Source organism: Sciurus vulgaris, assembly GCF_902686455.1.
Source record: "Sciurus vulgaris genome assembly, chromosome: 1".
Lineage (NCBI taxonomy): Eukaryota > Metazoa > Chordata > Mammalia > Rodentia > Sciuridae > Sciurus > Sciurus vulgaris.
The window spans coordinates 41,848,837-41,875,275 of NC_136461.1; the positions used below are offsets into that span (position 1 = coordinate 41,848,837).

At 42.8% G+C, this 26,439-nt stretch overlaps 1 protein-coding gene and 1 long non-coding RNA gene across 2 annotated transcripts; one reads left to right on the forward strand and one right to left on the reverse strand.

The window, feature by feature from the left end:
* Nucleotides 1-146: 146 nt before the first annotated feature.
* LOC306662611 lies at nt 147-4,892 on the reverse strand. The gene is made up of 3 exons (XR_013764162.1): nt 4,666-4,892; nt 2,440-2,501; nt 147-1,696 (listed from the first exon to the last, which is right to left on the reverse strand). It is a non-coding gene; the product is annotated as an uncharacterized lncRNA (long non-coding RNA).
* Nucleotides 2,509-26,098, forward strand: SHISAL2A (shisa like 2A). Its single transcript, XM_079142445.1, has 4 exons — nt 2,509-4,357; nt 4,793-5,070; nt 11,589-11,728; nt 24,810-26,098. Exons 1-4 carry the CDS (start codon nt 4,352-4,354, stop codon nt 25,052-25,054), a joined length of 669 nt encoding a protein of 222 aa, XP_078998571.1. The 5' UTR covers nt 2,509-4,351; the 3' UTR covers nt 25,055-26,098.
* The last annotated feature ends 341 nt before the right edge of the window (nt 26,099-26,439 follow it).

Below are 26,439 nucleotides of genomic sequence, written 5' to 3' on the forward strand. Positions count from 1 at the left end.
CCGCCGTCAGCCGCTGCGGCCCAACCCGCCCAGTCCCGCCTCCCTTGAAACTCTATATTTTACTTTTTGTAAAATAAATCTAAATAAAATTGATTTTAAAAGAAAAAACAAAAACAAAACAAAACAAAACAAAAATACACCTCAGGGCTGGGAGTATAGCTTAGTGGTAAAGCACTTGTATATACAGGCCCTGGATTTGAACCTTGGTACCTGAACAAACAAAAACCCTCAAGAGAAACATTGTAACAGCAATCAAAATTTGATAGGAGGGCTTGAGATGTAGCTAAATGGTAGAGCACTTGCCTAGTATGTGCAAGGTCCTGGGTTCAATCATAAGTACTGAAAAAATTGGAAGGAACCTAAATATGGATAATAAGTTCATTATGTGTACAAAGTAGAAAACTATACAGCAATAAAAATGAATAAACTAGATGGAACGTGTGCATCAGTATAGACAAAGCTCACAAACATAAGGCAAACTACAGTTCCAGAACACCTGCAGCATGAAGTTATTTATTTAAAATGTAATGACATGTAAAGCAATTCCACATATTACTTAAAGATCCAAGTATATATGATAGCCTAAATGAGCATGTGGGAATGATAAAAACACCCAATTTGAGAGAGCGGTTACCTCTTGGTGGAGAAGTACATGGAACTTCAAACAAGATTGTCCTTTTTTCTTTTTTTTTTTTTTCCTTAAACCAAGTGGAGGGTACACAGGTGGTTCTTGTATTATTGTTTATGTCCATTGTGTGTCTTAAAGGTCACATGTTAAACCACATGCAGTGTGCTACCTGTAAGCTCAGCAACTCAAGAATCTTGCAGGAGGACTGCAAGTTCAAAGCCAGCCTCAACGATTTAGCAAGGCCCTGTGTCAAAATTAAAAATAAAAAGGACTGGAGATGTAACTCAGTGATAATGGACCCCTGGATTCCATTTAAAAAAAAAAAAAGGCATAGTAAAAAAAACAGCAAATCGTCCCAAATCAGTAAAGGGTGGTGGCCATGGAGAGTGGTAAAGATTCTGGGTGGTTTCAGGAGATGTGAGCCATGATCCCAGATTCGCCCATGGATTTGATGTTCCACCAGGGATAGGTCACTTTTCCTCACAATGAGACAAGAGCCTCCTTTTTGAAGAAAAGGGAAAGAATCCTTCCTGAGCAGGCACTCCGAGGCACTTTATGCAGGTCCACATACTTCCTTCGCTTCTCCAGCTGCTGTGATCTATGAGGAGCCTGGCGATAGGGACACGTCGGTGGGCAGTATCCACACCATGGGGCAGCTGCATTTGGGGCAGCAAGGTAAGTGGAAAGATACTGCACCACTCCACAAAGTTCAGAGGCCTGAGAGCAGTCATGGAGTACACATGGCGACTGAGATCGTGTACCAGTCCTGCCTGGGTTACCGATCACTGTGTGACATTGAGAGGAACCAGATATTAGGGCCTCAAGTTGCCCCTGAGTTGTCAATCTCGCTTAACTGCAGTCATCCAGTCTTCCAGCGAGGCCAACCACAGCGAGGGTCAAGAGATCATTTCTCTCCCCACCCTCCTTGCGGGGAACTCGGCTTTAGAAGCAAGGCAGCCAAGGTCAAGAGGTCATTGTTTTGAGTACCATGCAGAAAGCGTTTCCTTTTGGGGCTTGCCAAGTGCCAGACTTCATGCTCTTCCATCTGAAACAATCTTGGCTATTGTCCTAAGGCAGAGAGGAAAAGTGACCTAAGGTCACCCAGCAGGTGACTGGAACTTAATACTTGCATATCCTTGGGCAAGTTATTTAACCTCTCTAGGTCTGTTTTCCTGTACATAAAGTGGGTACATAATTGTGTGTGTGGGAGGGGGGTGTCTGGGAGACTCCACACCAAGATATTAATGGATTTTTTTTTTTTCTGTGCTCGGGATTGAACCCAGGATCTCACATCTTATTGACAGACATCTGTGTATGGTGAGATCATGGGTGGTTTTGATTTTTTCTTTTGGTCTTTCTGTATTGTCCAATTTGTTGTTTTAGTTTTTAGGTTTTTTGTGGTGCTGGGATGGAACCCAGGGCCTCCTCACCTTTGCAAGAGCTCTACCATTGAGCAACATCACCAGCCCTCTAATTTGGTCTTCTATTGTGCATATATATTTTGTTATTCTTAATTTTTTTCTTAATGGAGAGAATAAGACTACAGGGTTGTTGTGAGGATTAAAGGACAATGAAAAGCACAAAGCACGACTTCTAGTTCGGTGTTTTATCGGTAAGTACCAGTTCTCCCTGCCTACCCTTCCCTCCTATACATTCTTTCCCTGATAGTGTTGGGAAACTCTGGTCCCCAGATCTCAGCTGGGGAGGAATAGGAGTTGTACAGGACTCCTCTGCCTATGAGGCTTTGAGTAAACTATAACTTCCTGGAGTCTTTATTACCTTGTCTGCAAAGTGGAAAGACCAAGATCTACCTCAAAGGAAGTTTTCAAGGACTACATGACATCCAGGATAGGAAAATGTCTGGAATATAGGTCTGCAAGAAAACATAGGGAAGGAAAATAATGGATATAATGAAGGAACAAGCATTAAAGTAGGAGCTATATCTGAGAAACTAGAGGATTTTAACACAAGGTCCACAGAGCTCAAGGAGTGCATGCGTACAGAGCAACATGTCCATGAACTTGTATGGGAAAAATTACATCCTAATTTTCACTAATCTCCAACAGAATTTAGCATTTCCTTCTATTAGCCATATAAGGAAAATAAAAATAAAACTCCATAGTAAGCGTAAAACTCCACCAACAGAAATCAAAGATATTTTCATATTGCATTATATAGAGACATTTTGAAATACTATTTATTTTCATTCTCCACCTCAAAATTATGGAAATAGACTCATCTCTAGAACTTGGTATTTGACACTTTTTAGCAGGTAGGACTAAATCATGATTCGATAGAACTGATATCCTTTGTACTCCCAAATAATTTATCTTTTTCATTTGAAAACAATTTGTGAATGGGGGACCACTGGCTTTATCAGAATCCAAAGGGGACCTTTGGCTAGATAGACATGGGTCCTGCCTGAGCCATTGATCACTGTGTAACATTGTGCTTGTCTCTCAGGGCACAGCCATCCCTCAGGGTTGTTGGGAAAAACATTATTTCTTGGCTAGAAAAGGGTTTTGGAAATTGTTCAAGGCCTCCCAGTTTTTCCAAAAGATAGAGCAGTGTTTTCTTTCTCAGATGATCTCTGTCTCCAGGAGGCCTCTCTCCCTCCCAAAGGATTCCTCCCCTTTACTCTCCTGATAAATACAGACCAAACTGTAACTTCATTAGAGTAGGCCAGTAATAATAACAATTGCATTCAGTTTTTATATTTGACCTTACAGTGACCCTTGAGGATACTACAGCCTCAAAACCCTTCCCTGCCCCCTCAGATGGTACCCTCTCTGAGACCGGTCCCTGTATTTCCCCTTTCCCTGCCCTGTCTGTCTGATTCCACCACCAAACTATGCATTACTCCATGAAAGACCCAGATCTGACCCTTTTCAGGTGCTCCAGAATTATGGCACACAGCAGCATCTATGGAGCTGACCTGGAGGAAGACAAGGAACTAGAAGCACAGAGAAGAGGTAGCACAGGGAAGCAGGGAAGGGTACAGCTGGGCTTAAGTCCAGCTCCCTTAATACCAAGATCCATCCCTGACAAACCCAAAGCAAAAGGGAAAATGGGGGATGTCAAGATATCACATTAACTGTTTCCTACTCTATCAACTGCTGTGCAAAATGTGGGAGTTACCCTCTTGGAGTTAAAATACATTGCCAAGGCTCTGAATGCACCTTCAGGCTGAGGTTTTCTGATCCTAATGAGAGTACTGCCTTTGTGATATGGAAATATTTCTAAATAGAGAGGTCTGCTGGCTCTGCTTGAGATGGGGGAAAGGGATTACCATCTGGGAACACCCACACTTACCCCCTTGTCCTTGGCCAGTGGCACAGGGTGTGAACAGCAGAGGAGGGTGCATAAGGGGAAAGGAAGAGACAGGCAAGGAAGCCAGAAATGAAGACACTTAAAAGCCCACCAGAAAAGAGGTGCTCAGAGAGCCCTTGCAAGGAATTCACAACTAGAGAGGCCTTGGTTACAATTCCACTGATTTGGGGCCTGGGAAAATGACTTGTCTCTGGCCCTCAGCAATCATCTATAAAGTGGGTTTGAAAATCCCTTGTCCTCTGGGTTGTTGTGAAGGTTAAAGGAAGTAGCGTGTTAATCATCTCCACATGACCCTGTTGTGTGGGTCAGTCACTTATCTGTTTCCTGCAGAACCCAGAACGGTCCCGCGCATCCTACCGCTCAACATAGTGCCTATCACCAAGAAAGTGATCAATGCAGGTAAGGGACCCACGCTCCTGGCCTCGAATTCCTGCTACCTTAGCCATGCCTTGTGTCTGAGCACCGGGCGCCCTCGTGCACACACTGTGGAGCAGCGGAGCGGGTGGGGAAGCGCGGCCAGGGCGGCGCGCACAGGCGGCTCCCAGGCAGCTCCCCCGCTTTCTGCCTTACGGGCGCCCCTGACTAGCGCCCCGCGCTGGGCTGCGGCTCCCACCCAGCTCCCCGCCGCCCTCCAATCCCGCGCACCTCCTCCTCCTCCCGTTCCTCTTCCACAGCACCACCCCTGTCGCGGCGTCCCGCCTGCGCACCTGGTGGCCACTCGGTCTTTGGGGGCTCCAGGTTCTTCCGCTGCGTCTCTGCGCCCCTCGCTGTGCCTTCCTCTGCGTGTCTCTGTCTTTGCTTACCTCTGCTTCCCTGTCTCTTCGTCTTTCTGAGGCTCAGTCGGGTCTCCACCAGTCCCTCGCTCCATCGACCCTTGTCTCTCCAGCCGTCTGGTGGCCCGAAGGGGCGGCGGGCTGGGCTGGGGGCGCAATGACCGGCGCCTGCACGAGCTACGTGAGCGCGGAGCAGGAGGTGGTGCACGGCTTCAGCTGCCCGCGGCCAGGGGGCGAGGCGGCCGCTGTCTTCTGCTGTGGCTTCCGCGACCACAAATACTGCTGCGACGACCCGCACAGCTTCTTCCCCTACGAGCACAGCTACATGTGGTGGCTCAGGTACTGGCCCTGGCCCTAACCCCACCTCGAACCCCACTCGAGCCTTAGCCCTCTAGCCCCACCCTCAGCCCATCTGCTGGCTAAGACTCGACCTTCATCCAATGTCCACCTAAAGATTGCACCAACCCCCATCCCATCCCTAGTCTTCAAGCCCAGTGCTGACCCTACTCCCACCCTATCACCAGCTCAACCTCCTCCTGAAATCCCATCTCAGCTCAGTTCCCTCATCCTGACCCTTGCCATTGTTTAGAAGCATTCTTGAACCTTGCCCCAACTTTACCCATTAACCCTCACTCAGTTCCCATTTCAGACTTCATTCTACCAGAACCCTCAATCCAACCCCAAATCACATACCAACCCTTACCTCAACAGCAAACTACCATCTTCAGACATTCACAGGAACCCCGTACTCCACCCTAATCCTTATCCGAATGCCCACCAGAGTCCCCTTCCTGATATCAACACCAACCTCCTCCCTGGTCTTACTCACTCCCCAATACTGATCCTAGTCCTTATTCTCTCTCCAGCCCTAACCTTCTCCTCAAGGAGAAGGTGCAGTCCACTTCAGCTCTTCTCCCACATCCGGTCTCGGATTATGTTGTAGACCTACATCCAAACCTCTACCTCAAATCTTAATCCTCGCCTGTTGCTACCCCCCAAACCCAGCCTCTGCCCAGCCTCAGCCCTTTCCTTCCCTTTTATCCTTAGTCATTCTTTCACCCACTCCTTACTCAACGTGTAGTGTGGGTAGAGAGCATCATGGTGCATGCTGGGGATGTACTCCATTCTGGAGCTAAGGCAAAAGACCTGGGGTTCGGAGCTGCTTCCAAGTTCATCATGTCACAATGGCATAATGCACCAACAGAAGCCAGTTAGGACCATATTAATAGGAGTGTAGTTTGGGTGAATCTCCACCCATAGAACTCTAGTTTTCCAGTTGTTCAGAACAGGGGTGGGTTAGGCCCTCTGACTTTCCTAGAACTCAATGTGGTGATGAGAGGGCAATAGGTCTCTATCTCTCTGGGTCTCCAAAGGCCTCATCCAGAGAATGCAACCTGATCCTCAGCCTTCTCTGGGAAACAGACCAGCAAAAATGGTATGAGCTATCTTAAGGAGATAGTGATGTTTCCTGTCTGTGAGGTATATGAGCAGAAGCTTCATGCCCTCTGGGTGGGAAAAGACAGCACTGAAACCTTTCTGGGTCTTTGTCTTTTCATCTCTCAAAAGGGGAGAATGATCAGTCACTATCTTGTTTTCTAACTAAGGTAGTGGCAAGGGTCAAGTAAGATAACAGAGGCAAAAACAACTTGGTATGTGCCAATGACAGTTACAAATATTATTGCTTTGTCTGGACTACTCTAAAAAATTTAAGATGATCAGGTTATCAGAACCTGCACATTTGGCTGCTGTCTAAACCCAGGGAGTACTAATTTATTGTCTATTCATTCACGTATTCATTCATTTACCATAAATTTTGCTTTATGCCAGGAATTTTGCAAGACACTGAGGACACAAAAATCAATTATTCCCTTCCCCAGGGGTGCTCCCAATCTATTTAGAGATATGACCAACACCCAAAGTAAAACAGTAAAGTATTTGATGAAGGCCCACTGTGTATTTAGCACTGAACTGGGAGCTGAAATGAGATGGCGCTGGTCTACCTTTGAAGTACAGAGACAGTGAGGAGCTTTGGGACTGCTCCAGAACCTGATCCAAACCTTGGTTTAATATCGTATTATATATGTGGATTGAAAAAGTCATTTAATCTCTTGGACTCTTTCCTCATTTTAGAATCAGTGATAATAATACCTGTATTATGGAATACTGTAAGGACTAAGTGAAACAAGGCATGTGAAAGTGACCAGTACATACAGTAGGTACTCAAGAGAAGAGAATTCCCTTTCCACGGAAAGTGAAGCTCAGAGTATAAAAGTGAATTGTAGGGGCTGGGGTTATGGTTCATTGGCAGAGCACTTGCCTAGCATGCGTGAGGCACTGGGTTCAATCCTTAGCACCACATAAAAATAAACAAATAAAATAAAGGCATGCTGTCCATCTACAACTACAAAAAAAGTGAATTGTCAAAGATTTTCTAGCAATATCATAGCACACTGAGATTTAAAGAATATTACCTAGGACAATCCAAGGATTAGATGCTTTCATGCAATCACAACCCTGGCACATCCATCTTCTCTCTGTTTGACAGATGAGAAGACTTGATAGAGGTTGTTACTCTCTGGGAGTGTTCCAGTGAGAAGTGGCAGAGCTGAGTTGAAAATGCAGGCTTGTCTGACCCCCAAGCCTGGGCTTGTCCTGTTCCAAGATGGTCTAAACCTAGCTTGGCCTTCTTATAACCTGATGGACTCAGATAAACACTCACTGACCTACTATCTTCTGAGCACTGTCCTGGTCCTTGGAGACAGAGAAATGAGTAACCCCCTCAACACCCACCCCTTCCCTCTTCTGTCACCCCCTCTCCTACATGCCTCTTGTGGTCCCTTCCGTTGCCTGGGAAACCCTCTCCTCATGGAGCATTTCAGTGGCTCAGATAATGCTTTAGAGGAGGGTTGGAAGAAGTAATCTCTGAGGTCATATCCCATGTCAGTGTGACCCCAAGGGCAGCTGAAAGTTTTCAGTGTGTAGGGCACTTATTCCTGGGTTCAAACATGGTTCATAAACATCACAGACAGTTGCAAAGTGGAGGAAGAGTCCTGAGGGTCCTCAAGACATCTGTGTGATCAGTGTGCCCTGGATCCTGAAACAGCCTTTCTGGCATGCTCCTAATTGCAGGGTGGAGACCTTGTTTTGCCCTGAATTCCATTTGACCCTTTTCATGAAAACTGGTCCTTACAAACACAAAGATCTCCAGATAAGTACTGTTTCCTTAGAGAGATAATGCTTAAGGAGAATTGCCATCTTTAAAAGAGAAGCATGTCTCAGGGAGCAAAGATGTCCAAGGAAGCAGCTGGTGCCAAACATCCTCCATCTGCTTTTTACCAAGATGCAAGCCAAAAGGCAGTAGCCTTGCTGCAAGGCAGAGTTGGTGACCAGGCAGTGATGCATTTCATTGCATCCTTTGGACACCCAGTGAGATGAGAACCTTTACAAATGAAGATCACAAGAGTAAGGTGTTTTTTTCAGCTTATATGCTGCAGAGCCAGGATTCAAACAGAACCAGCTGACTCCAAAGTACTTGTTTATTAGGCTGTCCCCCCAATTCTTTCTTAGTGGCCACAGTAGGGTATTTCAGAGTCAGAACAGTGAAATCTACAAAGCTAGAGCTTTTCCAGTTTCCACATGGGGCAGGACTCTAACTTCACTGAAGGGCATACTCAGTCAGGTGATTTGTGCAAATCTCTCTCAAGATGGGGAGCTCACCACTTTCTCAGGTAGTATTTACACGAGACAACTCTTATCATTTAAAGTTCATCTTATACTAAACCAGGTTTTCCCTCTTGGAGCCTCCCCTGTAGTTCTCTGTTCTGTCATTGGAGGCTAGTGCCTCTGTCCTCAGACAGACCCACAGAGATAGTGCCTTTCAGGGACAGTCTAAGACACATCCCTCAGTTCTCTCACCTATTCCTCAAGGGGGCCCCTTTTAGAGACCTGATTCCATCTAGATGCCCATAGATGTCCCTCATAAAGGATGGGGTCCCTATATGAGCAGAGGCCTACCAGATAATAGCCCTTTGAACATTAAGTGTATTTCAAATGAGAAAATGTTTACAATCCTGACAAAAACTAAAAAGCACTACATATTCCATATGAAAAATGTGGAAAGGACCAGAAATGAAAGGAGAAAGAAATCATGGATAATCCAGCCTTAGATTGGGTTCACTCAGAAGTCTGATGCAGTTTATATGGAAAGTAATCCCAACCACTGGTTAAAGGTGGAGAAGGGAAGAAATCAACAATGGGCCTATTACAAAGCAAGTTACACCAAGATAATTAGAGCTTAAACTCTTCCAGCCAGTGTAGGATGTACACCTCTCAGTTATTCCTGCACGGGCCAGGAAGCTGGGTATTTATATATCACTTTCAATCAATCACTTTTTGTGGGCTGGTAGGGGGATGGGAGACATTAGTTATCCCATTTTGAACTTCCCTATGTGCAGACAGAGCCTGTTCTGGATCCAAGAAAGTCCTCAGGCAAAGAGATATGGACGCTGACAGTTGAAACTCTGGACAGAATATTCCACAACATTAAGGCTCAAGTGGACACAGACAGGACAAGGGGAGGACAAAGCTGATAAAATATGGTCTGACTCTGCCTTCAAGGACATGTGAGGAATAAGTGGAATACCAACTATGAGCCAAGAATATAGCTGGGTCATTAATTCTTACTACCACCCGAGAGGTGCTGTTTTGGTCATTCTTATTCTTCTGACAAGGAAGCTGAAGTTCAGAAGGTTAAATAAGTCAGGCATAGCTGAGTGTGGTGCTGCATACCTGTAATTCCAGCTGCTCCAGAGGCTGAGGCAGGAGGATTGCAGGTTCAAATGCCAGCCTCAGAAACTTAGCAAAGCCCTAAGCAACTTAGCAAAAACTGTGTCTCAAAATAAAAAATAGAAAGGCTGGGATGTGGTTCAGTGGTTAAGTGCCCCTGAGTTCAATACCTGGTATAAATAAATAAATAAGTAAATCAGGCACATTGTGCTGTATAACTAGTCCCACCACTTGAGAAACTGAGGTGGGAGGAACACTTGAACCCAGGAGTTTGAGACCATGTCTGGGTAACCTTAAGAAAGGAAGAAAAATAAATAAAGAGTGAATAATAACTTCAGCAAGAGCTCACAGTGAATCAGTTTCCAAGCTGGGCCCTAACCCACGTTAGTCTGGTTCCAAAGCCCTTTGTTCTTTCCCTACCACACCACCAGCCTCCTGAGCAGGAAGGAAGTGCTAACAGCCCTGAGGAAAGTATCTTGAATGGGTTAATCTGGCATGGAGAGGAGGGAGGGGAGAGAAAGATGACCAAGCAAAGCATCCAGAATGGAATACTTGGGAAGGAGTTTCCAGGGATAGGTAAAATTCCAATGTGGGGAGATGAGAAATGGGCTTGTGAAATAGGATAGAAAGACAGTGAGTCCTAAACAAGCAAGTTTTCTAGAGACCAGATATATTATGACATAATAAAAAATATATATATGCATGGTCTTGTACCAAGTTCCTGAGACAGAGCTCCTAAAACCCTTGTAGACAAGGGTGCTAAGAGCAACTCTTGTTCTAATAGTCTTTGTCCCTCAGTTCCTGACATAGAGCCCCACAAGGCTGATAGGAACATCTTTTGTTCTAATGAGGCAACTCTTAGTGGGCTTCTGGAGAGTTCCAGATGGGGGCTAATGAGGCAACTCTTAGTGGGCTTCTGAAGAGTTCCAGGTGGGGGCTGGTTGCCAAGGGAATCAACCATGTGATCAGAGTGTTGGAACTTACAACCCCACTCCACCACACCCCAACCTCTGGGGAGGAGAGGGAGGCTGAAGGTTGAGTTGTCACCTCTGGCCAATGGTGTAATCAATCATGCCTATGTAATGAAACCTCCATAAAAAATAAAAAAAGGACCGAGTTCACAGTGTTTCTGTATTGCTGAATGTGTGAAAGTCTCTGGAGGGCTGTGCTCTTGGAGAAGCCACGGAAGCTCCTCAGCAACCACCCATATTTTGCTCTACATCTCTCTTCCATCTGGCAGCTCATTAATAAACTGGTAAACTTAGGTGTTTCCCTGAGTTCTAGGAGCCTTCCCAGAAAATCAGTCAAGTCCAAGGGAGAGATCATAGGGACACTAATTTATAGCTAGTGGGTCAGAAGTATAAGTGACCACCTTGTAATTGGTATCCAAGGTAGGGGGCAATCTTGTGGTACTGAGCCTTTGATCTGTGAGATCCAACACTATCTCCAGTATGTTGGGTTAAATAATAGGATACCCAGCTGGTGTCCACTAGAGAATTTCTTGGTGTGAGCAGTGGGGGAGACCCATATAACTGGCCTCAGAAGTGCATTGAGTAGTATGTGAGGAAAACACACTTTTTCCTTCATGACTGTCTCACTTGGGCAGAGGCTGCAAGGTTGGAGGGTGAGGGACCAGCAGTGGGAGGTATTTTAGATGTGGGATTGACACTGATGTGAACAGAAGGACCATGGAGCTTGGGTCAGAGATTACCTTGAGGCTGGAGGACAGCTCTTCTTTTTAAGTAAGACCTACCTTGCTTTTGGGGGTAAGGACCTTTAAGACCATCTCCAACTCTTTGGGACAGGAGCACATTGAGGAAAGCAAGGAGGAAAGGAGAGGAAGAGAAAAGAGCCCATACTAAGTCCCAGTTACACGGTGACAGTGAGCCGTGCCGTGTTATATATGTGGCGAGTACTTGGCATATAGTTGATGCTCACCTATGCTTAAGCACAGAAAGCCTGGCCAAGACAGGTCTGGACAGAACCATAGTCAAAGCTGATTTCACACTGCTATCCCATGCTGTCTCCCAAGTTCCCTGACACTCAGCCCCTGTGTGATCTTCTCTTCCCAGTGTTGGTGCTCTTGTGGGCCTCTCCATAGCAGCCGTGGTCCTCCTGGCCTTCATTGTCACTGCCTGTGTGCTTTGTTACCTGTTCATCAGCTCAAAGCCCCACACAAAGTTGGATCCAGGTTTAAGCTTACAGACAACAGGTAAGAAAGAGGCCACGATTTCCTTGTATCTGGAAAGCTGGCATCTTTACAGAGGGGAGGTGATTAGAACCGTTGTTGGGAACATTGCCTCATGAGTTCCTGGAATATTCAGAAGCAGCAGCACATTTCTCAGGAGGTTCATGATCTGAACATTTCCATCCCGAATTCTCCATGTGCTCAGTGTTTATCAGAGTCATTTAATGTAATCACCACTCCATTTGTCACACAGAGGTTAATTCATGAGGTAGATTTTCTATGACAATGTTTTAATTCTAGCCCTTAGAGAATACAAATGGATTTTAATATTATTCCAAACAAAACAGAATTAATTTAAAAAATGTTGCTTCCCAAACTCACAATGTATTCAGAAACTCATTACAGGATTTTTAAAAATTATTTTTCATTGACATAGGCCATTAAGAGCCTTTTAGAGTCCCCCCCAAAAAGTGTTGCTTTTTTTATAAGTCTTCATTGCACACATTTTTAGAACTTCTGAAAGGAACTGTGAAAGAAAAAGTTCCTATTAGCAAAAGATTTTTCAGTATAATTGAGTGGACTGCACTCAAAATAGGTATTATTATCTCCATTTTACAGATGGGAAAATCAAGGCTGACAGAGGTTTGGTGATTTCCTTGAGGTGTCATAGTTGACAAATGGTATGCTGAACCCCACCCAGCCCATGACTTTCTGCCTCAAGTCTTCTGCCCACTACACAGGGTCTGTGCAAGTATACAACTAAGCACAAAATTGTTTGGTACCAAAGATAACAACTTAAATTAGTGTTAAGTTAGTGAAAAATTTTGTTAGGCAAAAAGTTATTCCAGGATAGGTAAATCATGGATAAAGGTGTGTGGCAGTTCTGAGTGATACCTATACAGTGACAAAGTCATTTGTGCCGGGACATCATGGGGAATCAGTCCAGACAGGATGGGAGAGGAAGTTAAGCAGCAGAAGAAAGAATTACAAATAAATAAATAAACAAAAAATAAATAAGCAGGGAAGTAGAAAGGGCAGGGTGGGTAATAGCTGAGTCTCTAAAGAAGACAGGAGAGAGCTGAATGCCATCATTTGTAAAAGATTATTTTTCAAAGAGTATTTCTGGGCTGGGGCTATAGCTCAGTGGTAGAGCACTTGCCTCAAACGTGGGCACTGGGTTCGATCCTCAGCACCACATAAAAATAAATAAATAAGTAAAGATATTGTGTCCATCTACAACTAAAACATATTTTTAAAAAGAGTATTTCTAATTTAACAATAAATAGACAACAAGTGACAATACAAGAACCCTTCCCAGATCCTGATACCTACCTGCCTGAATGATCCTGCTGCGACTGAGCACTGAAAAGTAGGAGGGGTGACTGTTATGAGCAGAAGGATTTATCTGGCTCCCTGAAGAGACAGGAATTACTGAGAGGCAGTGCCAGGTGACGAGGAAAAAAAATTCTGAATATAAGGACCAAGTTGTCAAATTTGCCTGCATCAAATATAAATAACATACACATACCATATATAAATTTGTTTAAAAGTGATGAACTGCAAGGATACACACACACATATACACATGTGTACACATAAACATAAATATATATAAGCACTCACACATGGTGGATCCTGGTTGTGAACTTGCCTACTTGCTACAATGTATTGTAACCTCTGAATCCTTTAGGTCCTTCTGAGGTCATTTGCAAATGTGGGCAAGTGCAGAGTTGCAAAAAGTTTGAGGTGCATGTGTTCTCAGTTAAGGTCGAAAAGGGCAACATTCTGCCTTTGTGTTTCAACTTTCATACTGTAAACAGTTGTCCTCTTTGCAGTCTGTTTAGTGCCATTTTTAAACAAATTTTTGTTGATGATTTCACTGTTTAAAATGGCCTTCAAGCCAGGCATGGTGGTGCACACCTCTAATCCCAGCTGCTCAGGAGACTGAGGCAGGAGAATCTCAAGTTCAAAGCCAGCCTCAGCAACTTAGTGAGGCTCTAAGCAACTTAGTGAGACCCTGTCTCTAAATAAATATACTAAAAGGGCTGGGGATGTGGTTCAGTGGTTCAGTCCCCTGGGTTCAATTATGGAGCAGGGAGGCCTTCAAACTGGGCATGGTGTCACATGCCTATAATCTCACCTACTCAGGAAGTTGAGGTGGGAGGATCACAAGTTCAAGGCCAGCCTCAGCTACTTAGTTAGACCCTGTCTCAAAATAAAAAATAAAAGAACTGAGGGTGTAGCTCAGTGGTAGAGTGCCCCTCAGTACAATCCCCAGTACCACAGGGGTCAGAGGGGAGGGTAAGTCCTCCAAGCCAAGTGTTGAAGTGCTATCTGGTCCTCCTAAGCACAAGAAGGCTATTATGTGCCTGTAGAGAAAATATGGGTATTAGATAAACTTTGGGCATGAGTTATGGTGCTATTGTCTGTGAGTTCAATGTTAATGAATTGATAATGTATATATATATATATATGAAAATGTATATCAAATAATCTGTCTTTAAACAGCAACACACAAAAAAGCATAGTTATGTATTAATCAGTTGACAAAAATATTGTGATCAGAGGCACACAGGAACTAACCTTATATTTTCTCTAGGAATAATGACTCAGTATTTGCTAACTCAGTGTTTATGGTGACCTTATAGAACATAACTACAGTGAATAATGAGAGCAGACTATATAAAACAAGACAGGATTGATATCCAGAATATATACATATACCTTTAAACAAATGAGAAAGATGTAGTCCACCGAAAAAGAAATACAAATGCCCAATACAAGTGAAAGGATGTGCAAACCTTACTAATAATCAAGAGAAGTCAACTTAGAGTGAAACACCTTTTTAAATAATTACATTGGCAAAAGTCCAGAAATGGATCATATTCATAGTGAGAAAGTTGGAGAAGAAATGAATACTCTCATATACTGCTGTTAACATTATAAATTGGGCCAAGTGCAGTGGTGCACGACTGTAATCCCAGCTATTTGGGAGGCTGAGGATCAAAAGTTCAATACCAGCCTGAGTAACTTAGTGAGACCCTGACTCATAATAAGAAAAAGGACTGGGGAGGGGCTGGGTTTGTGACTCAAGGTAGAGCGCTTGCTTAGCACTCATGAGGCACTGGATTTGATTCTCAGCACCACATTAAATAAATAAATAATAAATAGAATAAAGTTATTTAAAAAAAAAGAAAAGAAAAAGGGCTGGGAATATAGCTGAGTGATAGTGTGCTTGTCTAGCATGTGTGAAACCCTGGGTTCAAACCCCAGTAAAACACAAACACACATACACACACAAAGATTATAAATTGGTACAACTACTTTGTTGAACAATTTGGCAGTATGGTATGTATATACCCTATAACTCAGCAGTTTCACTTCTGATCATCTGTCTTAAGAAAATAGTTGCTTCAAGAGAGGACTTGTAAAATAGGTCTCATGACAGCCTATCATAATTGGAAACAAATGTTTACCAGAAGAGAATGGATAAGTAGACTGTGGTACAGTGAAATAATAAAATATGATGCAGTCCTTAAAAGGAATGTGCCAGCTCTTAATAGATCATCTTGCTTACTTTTCACAATAACTGGGCATGGCAGAGATCTGATTACTACTTTGCTTTCACACATGATGAAACTGAGACCAAAAGTCACCTAGTTAATAAGTGACAAAGCCAACTCTACCTCCACCCTCCTTCCCCTCCTTATCCTGATTGATAGAAAAGGATAGTCCCTTGACAGTGACAGACACTTAAAGTTTACATGCACCATTTCATAGAATCCTCCCAACTACCCTGGTGAGATAAGTATTGTTATCACCCTTCACAGATATGAAAACCAGTTTTCAGGAGATTAGATGAATTGCCCAAAGGGCCATGGCTTGTAAATTGTGGAGCTGGAATTCCAACATGTATCTTTCTGCCTCTAGAGTCCTGATCTTTCCGTCTTACAGGCCAGGACTGTGTAGGCTCCAACCTACTCACCTTACCCCACCCCAATACTGCTCACCCTCCCTACCAGCCTTTCTGGCTAAGGAGGATACAATTAGTTCAGCCTTCGCCCCAAGAATGGAAATCACCCTCCCATTTTTCACTGCTGTACCACCAGCCAGATTATTTAGTTTCCAGGGTTTGGAACAACACAACTCTTGCTCTTTTGCTTCTTATTTTTAAGATGTAAAGTGTGTATACTGACCTTTTACTAAATGATAGATTTAGGCTTTATCTTTTGCTCAAACTGAGTTTTTAGTTCCTCCTTCACTGTGTGTTCCTCTCCTTTCCTCTGCACTCAAAGCACCAACCTAGGAGGCTTGGGTCCCTCCAGCATCTGAGTTTATAGGTCCATGACGTTATGTTGGTCTTTATCCTTTACATATTTTTGCTTATGTTTGCTGTCTTGTTCTTTAGTAGGACATGTAGAGAGATCATTGCCCACTTTCAGCAGATAAAAACAAGGCTTAGCAGGGAAATGAACCAAGTTTATACAGCTAGTGAGCATACATAGCTGGGATGTCAACCCAGATCTCCGAGACTAGTAGAATGTGGGATCATTGCACTGTTTCTTGGGGTTCTAATCTATGAGGGAGGAGGCAAGTCAGGAGGGGAGTTCCTTGGTGATGGCTCAGTGGACATGGAGAAGCACAGGTTTCTTCCCTGCCCAGCTGTTTTGTCCATCATCCCCACCCCATCCCATCCCTCAAACATGGGACGCAGTGAAGACCATAACATTCTCCCCCTAGTACTCAGTGAGGAATTAGCTAGATTGGAAGGAAAATTTTGAACATACTGTCCCATTTAACTTGCTCCACTACTCTGATGGGTGTTTATTATTGACTATTTGGCAGATGAGGTGAATGAAGTGAGTATAAAGGTAATGTTCCAACCTAGGTACATTTAATGAGACAAAAAAAAAAAAAAGCAGAAAAAAGTTGAAGACAAGAGTTCTGTTTTATCCTCCTCTGAAAGGTATTGATGGAGAGGTCATTAATGAGCCATTCCCATTGACCAGAATTCAGAGGGCTCCTGGAAATCAAGTCTGATGCTCTCACTGTACAGACAAGGAAGCTAAAGCCCAAAGAGGGGCAGTCAGGTGCCAAAGGTCACCAGGCCAGTTGGTGGCCAAGGCTTGCTTTCCAGGCCAGGGCTCAGTCTCAGATCTCACTGCTCTTTAATTAACTACACTTGTGTGGGGAGGTGACACCTCTGAACCATATATTTGATTCCAGGTTCTAGAGGAATCAGGTAGAAAGAAAAAGTAATAGTTTCATCTTTATTCATAAAGGTTTATTTTACCAAATAAAAGTAAGCTTAAGAGAAAAATATCTTAAATCTGTAAAGCAAAATAATAAGGAATCGGAAGTACTTCAAACAAGGTATCATTTAAAAATTCCATAATTATTCTTCATCAGTTCATTTAGTCACATGTTCCTCAGTTCTTAGTTCCTCCTTCACTGTGTGATCCTCTCCTTTCCTCTGCACCCAAAGCATCAACCCAGGAGCCTCATAACCCTCTGCATCGGAGACAGTTGACAGGCCCCTCCTTTACATCCATCAGAACTTTGTCCTTTACAGACTTTCATACCTTATATTTGGTTCATAGGTGTCAGTGATGAGTTAGTTTTCACTCATCTCCAAGCAGGGAAAGAACCTATGACTTTCTTCCAGGCTGATCACCACAGGCTAGTCTCAAGTTTAGGGTTGTGGATCTCAGGCAGTGGGGAACTGGCCACAGAGGTCCTTGGAGAAAGGTGGGAAGGCAAAGCCCTGAGCTGTACAGGTCCTGGCTCTAATCTTGACTTTGATAAACTCATTGTGGAGTCTTAAGCAAGGTTCTTTTCTCTGTACCCCAATTTACTTTGTAAAATGTGTACAATACCTACTAAGAAAGTTGTTGCAAAACTAGAGATGATGCTTATATGGAACCTAATTGGTTTCAACAAATTTTAACAATTAGTTCTCATTCTCTCTCTCTCTCTCTCTCTCTCTCTCTCTCTTTGTCTCTCTCTCTCTCTCTCTCCCTCTCGCTCTGTCCCTCTCTCTCGCTCTCTCTCTCTCTCTCTCACACACACACACACACACAGTCTATACCCTTAGCCCAGAGTAACTCTCATTTCAATTATTAGACACCTAGATTTTTACATGTTGGTCTCCTCAAAAAGACTACTAATATTCACAAAGAAGAATCACATCTTAAATATCTTTGTATCCTTAGGACCCAATACAGTACCTACACTAGGGATATGCTTGAGTATAAGCTTTGGAATCCAGCAAAATTGGTAAGCGAATCCTAAATCCAGTGCTTGGTAGGAAACATGAATCCTCTTATCATAACTTCAAAATAGAACTTGAACTCAGACACCTATTGTAATCAGTTGCTATTTTCTCTCTTAAAAATGTGGCCCTCTGCTGCTTGATAAAGCATTGCGGATCCATTGGGCAGGGAGAGGGAAAGATAGAACTTGGTATTTTTGCTTGTAGGCTTCCTTCTCTCCAAGGTACCTTTTGGTTTAGGAAAAAAAAATCAAACAGGAGCTTCTCAAAAATGGAACCCTACTCCCCACTCCAGGCTTTAGGTACCACTGTGGGACTTTAATAACTGCCATTACATAGAAGCCAAAGGAAGAGGCAGGACTGTGTGAGATCCAGTGGTCTATTCCACTGGTTTCTCTGGGAGACTGTGATTGTGGAACTAGGGGCCCTAGGATATAGGTGTGAGGGAAGCCCTGGGATCTGGAAAAGTCATGTAAAAAAGACATGGTGGGTCCACAAGCTCTGTAAAAGTATGTGTGATGTGGTCCCCAAAAAGGTGAGGGAATCTCGGGTCACAACGGAAGTACAGGGTCTGAAAGAAAAGGTGTGGTGGTCCTTCTCTACTTCCAGTTGGATAAAGCACCAGCCATCATATCTCAAAAGTAACTTTTTTTAATCATCTGTTTAGTAGGTTCCCAACTTTGGGTTCTAATCATCTGAGGGTCCCCAAATACAGCAGTGGGGATTCTTGAACAATATCCAGTAGTCCAAAGGTTTTACTGGGACCAAGTTTCTTTTTTTTGCCTTCAGCTAGAATCAGATCAGCTGGGAGGAGGCAGTAATATGTGTTGTTTCCTGCTTACCAGAGCTCTTTGATCAATACAAAATGGAAAAAAAAATAGTACTTAATAAATGTAGTTTATTATGTAGATTCCTTTAAAACTTGGAATTAAAAAAAAAGAAAGAAAATGAGACCAGACCTACTTTCTACTGTATTTATGAAATGGAACCTGAGATCTAAAAAGGAAAAGAGGTTGGCATGAAGTACTACAATGATTTAATATCAAAGTGAGGACTCGAAGTAACATCTTATAACTCCTGGAAGTCCAAGGATTCTCCAGAGTCCTGGTTGCCAGCTACTCACAGTCCTGCAATTTAAGAGGGAGTTTGACCAATCAGGTGATCAGAGACAGGTGAGCAGCTCAGGTCTGGGAACCCTGTCATGTGAAAATTAGGTAAAGAACTGAGAATACTTGGTTTTCAACAGAAGAGACTCAAGGCTCACAGCCTAGGTCCATAGATTTTTGCAAGGCTGTTCGGGGACAAGAGAAACAGATCTTTCATGAGGGAATGGAGAAAAGAACTGATGCATGAGGGAAGACATAGGGAGGCAAATGTTGATTCAAAAATAAAGATAGCAGGGTCTGGGGATATAGCTCAGTTCATAGAGTGCTTGCCTGTCAAGCATAAGGCCCTGGGTTCAATCCCCAGCACTACAAAAATAAATAAATAAAATTAAAATTAAAAAATAATAAATAAATAAGGATAGTGGGACATGCTGGTACATCCCTGTAATCCCAGCTATTCAGGAGGCTGCAGTAGGAGGATCTCAAGTGCAAGGTCAGCTTGGGCAATTTATCAAGATCCTTTCTCAAAATAAAAATGTAAAGAAGCCTAGGGGTGTAGCTTGGTGATAGAATATGTTGCTTAGCATGTGTAAGAAGCTGAGTTCAATTCCCACCACCAAAAATAAATAAGAATGAAAAGGCAAGTCTCAGAATGGGAAATATATTTACATAGCTAACCAAGGACTTTTATTCTAAATGTGTAAAGAACACCCTCAACTCAACATTATGAAAAAAAAAAAAAAAAAAAAAAAAACCAGTCCCAAACACCATAGTGGTACATGCCTATAGTCTTAGCCACAGGAGGCTAATGTGGAAAGATCACTTGAGTCCAGAAGTTTGAGATCAACCTGGCCAACATAGTGAGACCCCATCTCAAAAAAAGAAAAATAAAGGAAGACATACAATCCCACTGGGAAACTAGTGAAAGACTTGAACAGTTACTTCAAAAAGGAGGATATACCATGGCAAATAAACACATGAAAATGTATTTAACTTCATTAGCCACTAAGGAAATGCAAATTAAAGCTACACTGAAATACCATTATATACCTATTAGAATACTCAAGAAAAACTGAATACCAAGTGAGGAAATGATGCAACTGGATCTCCTACACTGCTGCAGGGGTATGTAAAATGGTACAGCCATTTTGGAGGACACTTTTTGGTGTTTCTCATGTCAAACCTTTTTTTTTTTTTTTTTTTTTTTATCTATTTTTATGTATTAGTTTCTTATGGCTGCTGTCATCACAAAGTTGGTGTCCTAAAACTATAGAAATTTATTTTCTCACAGGTCTAGAGATTAGAAGTCCCTAATCAGTTTACCAAGTCAAAATCAAAGGCCCTAAGCTGGATGCAGTGGTGCATGCCTGTATTCTCAGCAGCTCGGCAAGCTGAGGCAGGAGGATCACAGGTTCGAAGCCAACCTTGGCAACTTAGCAAGACCCTGCCTCTAAATGAAAATCTTTTCAAAAAAGTCTGGGGATGTGGCTCAGTCGTTAAACATCCCTGGGTTCAATCTCTAGCATCAAAACACAAACAAACAAACAACAAAAGGCTCCAGAGGCTAATCTGCTCCTTGCCTCTTCTAGTTTCTGGTGACTGATAGCATTCCTTTACTGGTAGCTGTATTAGTCTAATCTCCACCTCTATCTTCATATCTCTGTGTGGTCTGTCTCCCTCTCTGCCTTTTTCTCATAGGGTGACTTGGAAAGGCATTAAGGGTTTTGGACAATCCAGGTTTATCACCTCATCTAGAAGTCTTCGATTTAATCATATCTCCAAAAACTTTATCCTAGAAAGGAAATATCTGCAGATATCATCAGGTTCCAGAAATTAGGACTTGATATTGTTGGGGGACACTGTCCTGCCCACTATATAGTACAAACTAGCAATCACACTCCTATGTGTTTATCCTAGAGAAATAATTTTATATCTGCATGAAAACCTGCATGCAAATGTTTTCAGCAGCTTAGTTTGCAATATACAAAAACTGGAAATAATAGACAAATGGTAAAACCATACAATGAGGGCTAGAGTTATAGCTCAGTGGTGGAGCACTTGCCTAGCATGTATGAGGCACTGGGTTTGATCCTCAGCATCACATATAAATAAGTAAAATAAAGGCCCATTGACAACTAAAAAATATTTTTAAAAACAAACAAAATAAAAACCACACAATGATTACCTGGTCATAAAAAAGGAATGTCCTCTCAATATATGCAATGACTTGGATAGATCACAAAGCTACTAGGCAAAGTGAAAAAAAAAAAAGCCCAATTTTAAAAGGTTGAATGAACCAGGGATGTGGCTCAGTGATAGAGCACTTGCTTAGCATGCATAAGGCCCAGGGTTCAATCCCTAGCACTGCAAAAAATAAAAATAAATAAATAAAAGGTTGGATATGATATAATTCCATTTATATAACCCTTCAAAATTGACAAAATTACAGTTATGGAGAATGGATTAGTGGTTACCAGAAGTTGGATTTAATGGCAAAGTCTGACTCAAAAGCAGTAGTGTGAGGAAGTTTCTTTATGGCAATGGAAAATTTCTTTATTTTGATTATGGTGGCGGTAGTTATCTAAACCTATCTAAACCTATACACAGGAGCTGGAAATGTAGCTCAGTGGTAGAGCGCTTGCCCAGTACTCCTGAGGCCCTGGATTCAATTCCCAGCACAGAAAAAAATATATATATATATTTTTTTATATATATAAATTATATAAACATATATACTTTTTAAATGTTTATATATAAAAGTTTATATATATATATATAAAACACAGGATCAAATAATTCATATAAAAACTGATAAAAATAAATAAGATTTATAGTTCAGTTAATCATACTGTCTCAATATCAGTCTCCTAGTTAAGAAAATACACTATGATTACATAAGATGTTATCATTGAGGAACACTATATGAAGGGCGTACTGCATCTTTGTACTATTTTTCAAAACCTCTTGTGAGCCTCAAATTATTTAAAAATCAAAATTTCAGGGGGCTGATGATGTAACTCAGCGGTAGAGCACTTGCCTAACATGTGCAAGTCCCTGGGTTTGATCCCTAATACTGCCCCGCAAAAAGAAAAAGTCCAAAACAAAACAACAACAATAAATGAAATTTATTGATTCCATAGGTAAGAAGCCCGAAAGTAGGATTGGCTTTAGGCATGGTTTGTGCAGAAGTCCACATTCCTTGGGCCTGTGACTCTGCTCTCTCAGATTCTCTGAGAATTGCCTCTGCCATCCATCTTGTGCTGGATTCGCCTCAGTCTGACTTTCCTCGTGGTAGTAAATTGGCTGCCAGCAGTCCCTGGGACTACATACTTTTTGTTTCCATCAAGCCAGGAGGAGAAAGAGGGTGCTAGCTTTCTTCAAACAACCAGAAAAAAAAATTACTCTTACTGAACAACCTAAGAGCATGTGCCCACATTTAAACCAATCACTACACCCAGTAAAAATGCTGTTTTGATTGCCCATTCAGGTGGCAGAGGAATAGGATTGCTTATTGGCTCAACTCAACCAGGTCCCACTCCTAAAGCTGGGATGGGGCTAATCCCACCCAAATATAATTGGGAAGGTATCAGATAGATGTTGGGTAGCTGACCCCTGGCTACACTTCCTTATTAAAATTCATTCTTCCCTTTGTTACAGAGGCGCCATTCTTCCTGGGTATCCTCCATCGATGTGTCTTAAAGCATAGGAATTTGTAGCAGAGAAGGCATTAAAATATCATTCTAGGCACAGGCAGACAAAACAACACAAAGACCCAGAAATTTGAAGACCTGGACCCTTTTAGAGAACCATGAGAGCCAGGCATAGTGGCTCATGCCTATAATCCTAGCAGCTCAGGAGGCTAAGGCAGAAGGATTTTAAGTTCAAGGCCAGCCTCAGCAACTTAGCGAGGGCCTAAGCAACTTAGTAAGGACCTGTCTCAAAATAAAAATTAAAAAGAGCTGGCTCAATGGTTAAGTGCCCCCAGGTTCAATCCCTGGTGTAAAAAAGAGAATGGGAAAACCATGAGAAGGTTGATGTGGCAAAGCATAGAGTTCTTGAGGGAAAAGTAGTAGTAGTGAAACTGAAGAGGAGAGATGAGCCAGTTCATGAAGAGCCTCAACTGCTGCCTCAGAGATCACAGGTAATGGGAAGACACTGGAGGCTTTTGAGAAAGAATAGTCCATGGAATCACTTGATAAGAAAGCTCTCTGTGCTACAGCGTGGAAGATGGACTGGGAGCACAACTGGAGGCTGTTCCAATGGTCTGGGCAGAAGAAAATGAAAGCCTGACCACATCCTAATGGTGGCCTTAAGGATGGAGAGAAATGGGTGGATGTGGCAGATGGTGATTAGGGGAATCAGCAGGGATGATGAACTGCTTGGCTTTGTGAAGGACTTGGGAGAGAAGGTGCGAGAGGTGACTCAAACTTTTGGCTTAAACATTTGACATACCTTTTGTTTTAGTCAGCTTTTTCCCTGCTGTGACTAAATGACCCAACCAGCACTACTGTAGAGGAGGTAGAGTTTATTTAAGGGCTCACAATTTCAGAGGTCTCAATCCGTAGACAGCTGGATCCATTCCTCAGGGCTCCAGGTGAGGCTGAGCATCATGGTGGAAGAGTGTGGCAGAGAGAAACAGCTCTCATAATGATCAGTAAGCAGGGAGAGACTCCACTGCCAGATCCAAATGTATACCCCAAAGACAGGCCCCAGTTCCCACCTCCTCCAGCCACACCTACCACTTCCGTTACCATTCAGTTAATCCCATCAGGGACTAATTTGCTGATTGGGTTAATGCTGTAACCCAATAGTTTCTCCTCCAAACTTCTTGCTTTGTCTTACATGTGAGCTTTTGGAGGACACCTCAAATCCAAACCATAACACCTTTTTATCAAAAAAATGTAGGAATTCTCAGTTGTTTCAAATGCTCCTATTAGGTCAAGGGGGATAAGAATGGAGACATCACTATGGAATGTAGTGGCAAAAGGTTTTAAGGTGTGGTGGGGACATAAACCAAGCAGAAAATGTCATGAATAGGGGGTGGAGGAATAATAAGGCTAAATGAGCTTCCTTTCAAACTCATATATAAGAAAGAGGATGAGGCAGTAGATGAAGAGAATCATGGAATCTGTTCTTAGAACAATATATGTTTTCAAAACACTCAATACTTTGTGCATGTTAGCTGTGTGGCAAGCCTGTGTTCTCATCTATAAAATGAATTTTAATATACCTGCCTCAAGGGGCAGTGGTGAAGGTCAAATCTTCATGTAACAATTATTTATTGTCTCTTCCCAACTCAACTGTAAGTACATGAGAAGCATTGACAGCTCCTAGTTTATGATGTGGTATCTTGTTAATAAGTATTTGTGCAGGGTGCAGTGGCATACACCTGTAATCCCAGAGGCTTGGGAGGCTGAGGCAGGAGGATCGAGAGTTCAAAGCCAGCCTCAGCAAAAGTGAGGCACTAAGCTATTCAGTGAGACCCTGTCTCTAAATAAAATACAAAATAGGGCTGGGGATGTGGCTTGGAGGTTGAGTGCCCCTAAGGTTCAATCTCCTGTACCAAAAAAGAAAGAAAAAAATAAATATTTGTTAAGTGAGTGATGTAACTAAGACTCTGAACACAACTCATCACCCAAGGTAAGCTTTCAGAGAAGCAAACTGAGTGTGATTCTGGTCAGGGAGAAGGAGCTGCGGGAGGAAGCAGTCTCAACTTGCTGTTTTTCAGGTCCCAAGGAGTTGCCTCCTGATCGCCAAAGTACTAACACAGGAATCAGGATGGAGGTGCCAAGAGGGAGTCTTCCTGGGCAGAGTTACCCCTTCTTGAACCCACGATTGGAAAGCAATGAGAGGCAGGCTTCAGACTCGAAACACCTCCTCCAGCACTGCTTCATGGCCACAGTGACTGCCAGTGACATTCCAGGCAGCCCTGAAGAGGCAACTATCCCCAACCCATGTGGACTGGTCCCATAAACACCCAATAAATGTTTCTACATCATCCCTTCTGGAGTTTCTTTTCAGTGAAAGATAGAAGAATGAATGGTCAAAGGGACTTTGGAGTCTGGTGGGATAAATGAAGACTTTTCCCAGCAAAGGTTCCCAGGTCCTTCTGTGGACCTGTCTATATTGCCCTGCTTACAAGTCCTGGAAAAAATTGTCAGTAACAACTCCATAGGTCACGGAGAAGCCTGGAGCCTATGGAGGCTCAGAGAGTCCCTCTCTTGATGGGGGAGACAGAGAAATTTTACCCCATTTCCTAGTCCCAAAATAAGTGTATTTAAAAGTCCCTGGGAAGGGGATCAGCACTCAAGAGTGGGGAGATCTCTGCCTTTCCAGTGATTCTGCCCCACCTTGAAGTCACTCACCAAGGAACAGAAGAATGGAAATGTAGTGGGGCTCCCAGCCATCATTCAGTGTCTTAAGAGGATGAAAGAGGGCTGGGGAGATAGCTCAGTTGGTAGAGTGCTTGCCTTGCAAGCATGAGACCCTGGGTTTGATTCCCAGCACCGCAAAAAAAAAAAAAAAAGGATAAAAGAGTGAATGAACGAGTGAGAAAATAAATGGTTAGCAGGCTTCAAGAGTGAACCCAGCCATTTCCCAGTCCTTGTGGCCTTGATAAAGTCCCTTAGTCTCCCTGAGCCTCAGTTTGTTTCCTAGGTTATTGAAAGTGTTTGATAAAATGACGGTAGAGAGCTTGCTTAGCATGAGTGGAGCTCTGGGTTGGATCCTCAATAGCAAAATAATTACAATTAAAATTAAAAATTAAAAATCAGTAAATAAAATGAAGTGATATATTCAAACTCTCTTCATAAATATTAAAGTGCTAAAAGACTTAAAATTACAGATGGGCTGGACACAGAGATACATGAACACCTGTAATTCCAGCGGCTAGGGAGACTAAGACAGGAGGATCTCAGTTCAAAGCCAGCCGCAGCAACTTAGTAAGGCCCTAAGCAATTGAGAGAGACCCTATCTCTAAATAAAATATAAGAAAGAGTTGGGGATGTGCTCAGTGGTTAAGTGCCCCTGGGTTCAACCCCTGGTACCAAAAAAAAAAAAAAAAAAAAAATACAGATGAACTGTTTCTTTTTTTACTTTTTTTTTTTTTTTTTTTTTTTAATGTAGTGCTGAGGATGGAACTCAGCAGCGCCTCACATATATTAGGCAAGCACTCTACCACTGAGCCACAACTCCCACCCACAGATGGACATTTTAAAATATAACATAGTCATTAAGAGCAAGGACTCTGAAGCCAGATGCCTGGTTAGAATCCTGTCCCTGCTACCTGCTAGGTGACCTCTGTGTCCCAGCTCTCTCATCTATACAAGCAGAAAAAATAGTAATACCTATTTCCTAGA

What these genes read in the sequence shown, in the direction of transcription:
- SHISAL2A (XM_079142445.1), top strand. An exon ending in AGCTACATGTGGTGGCTCAG is followed by an intron (nt 5,071 to 11,588) that starts GTACTGGCCCTG and finishes TTCTCTTCCCAG; the next exon opens with TGTTGGTGCTCTTGTGGGCC. An exon ending in TTTAAGCTTACAGACAACAG is followed by an intron (nt 11,729 to 24,809) that starts GTAAGAAAGAGG and finishes GCTGTTTTTCAG; the next exon opens with GTCCCAAGGAGTTGCCTCCT.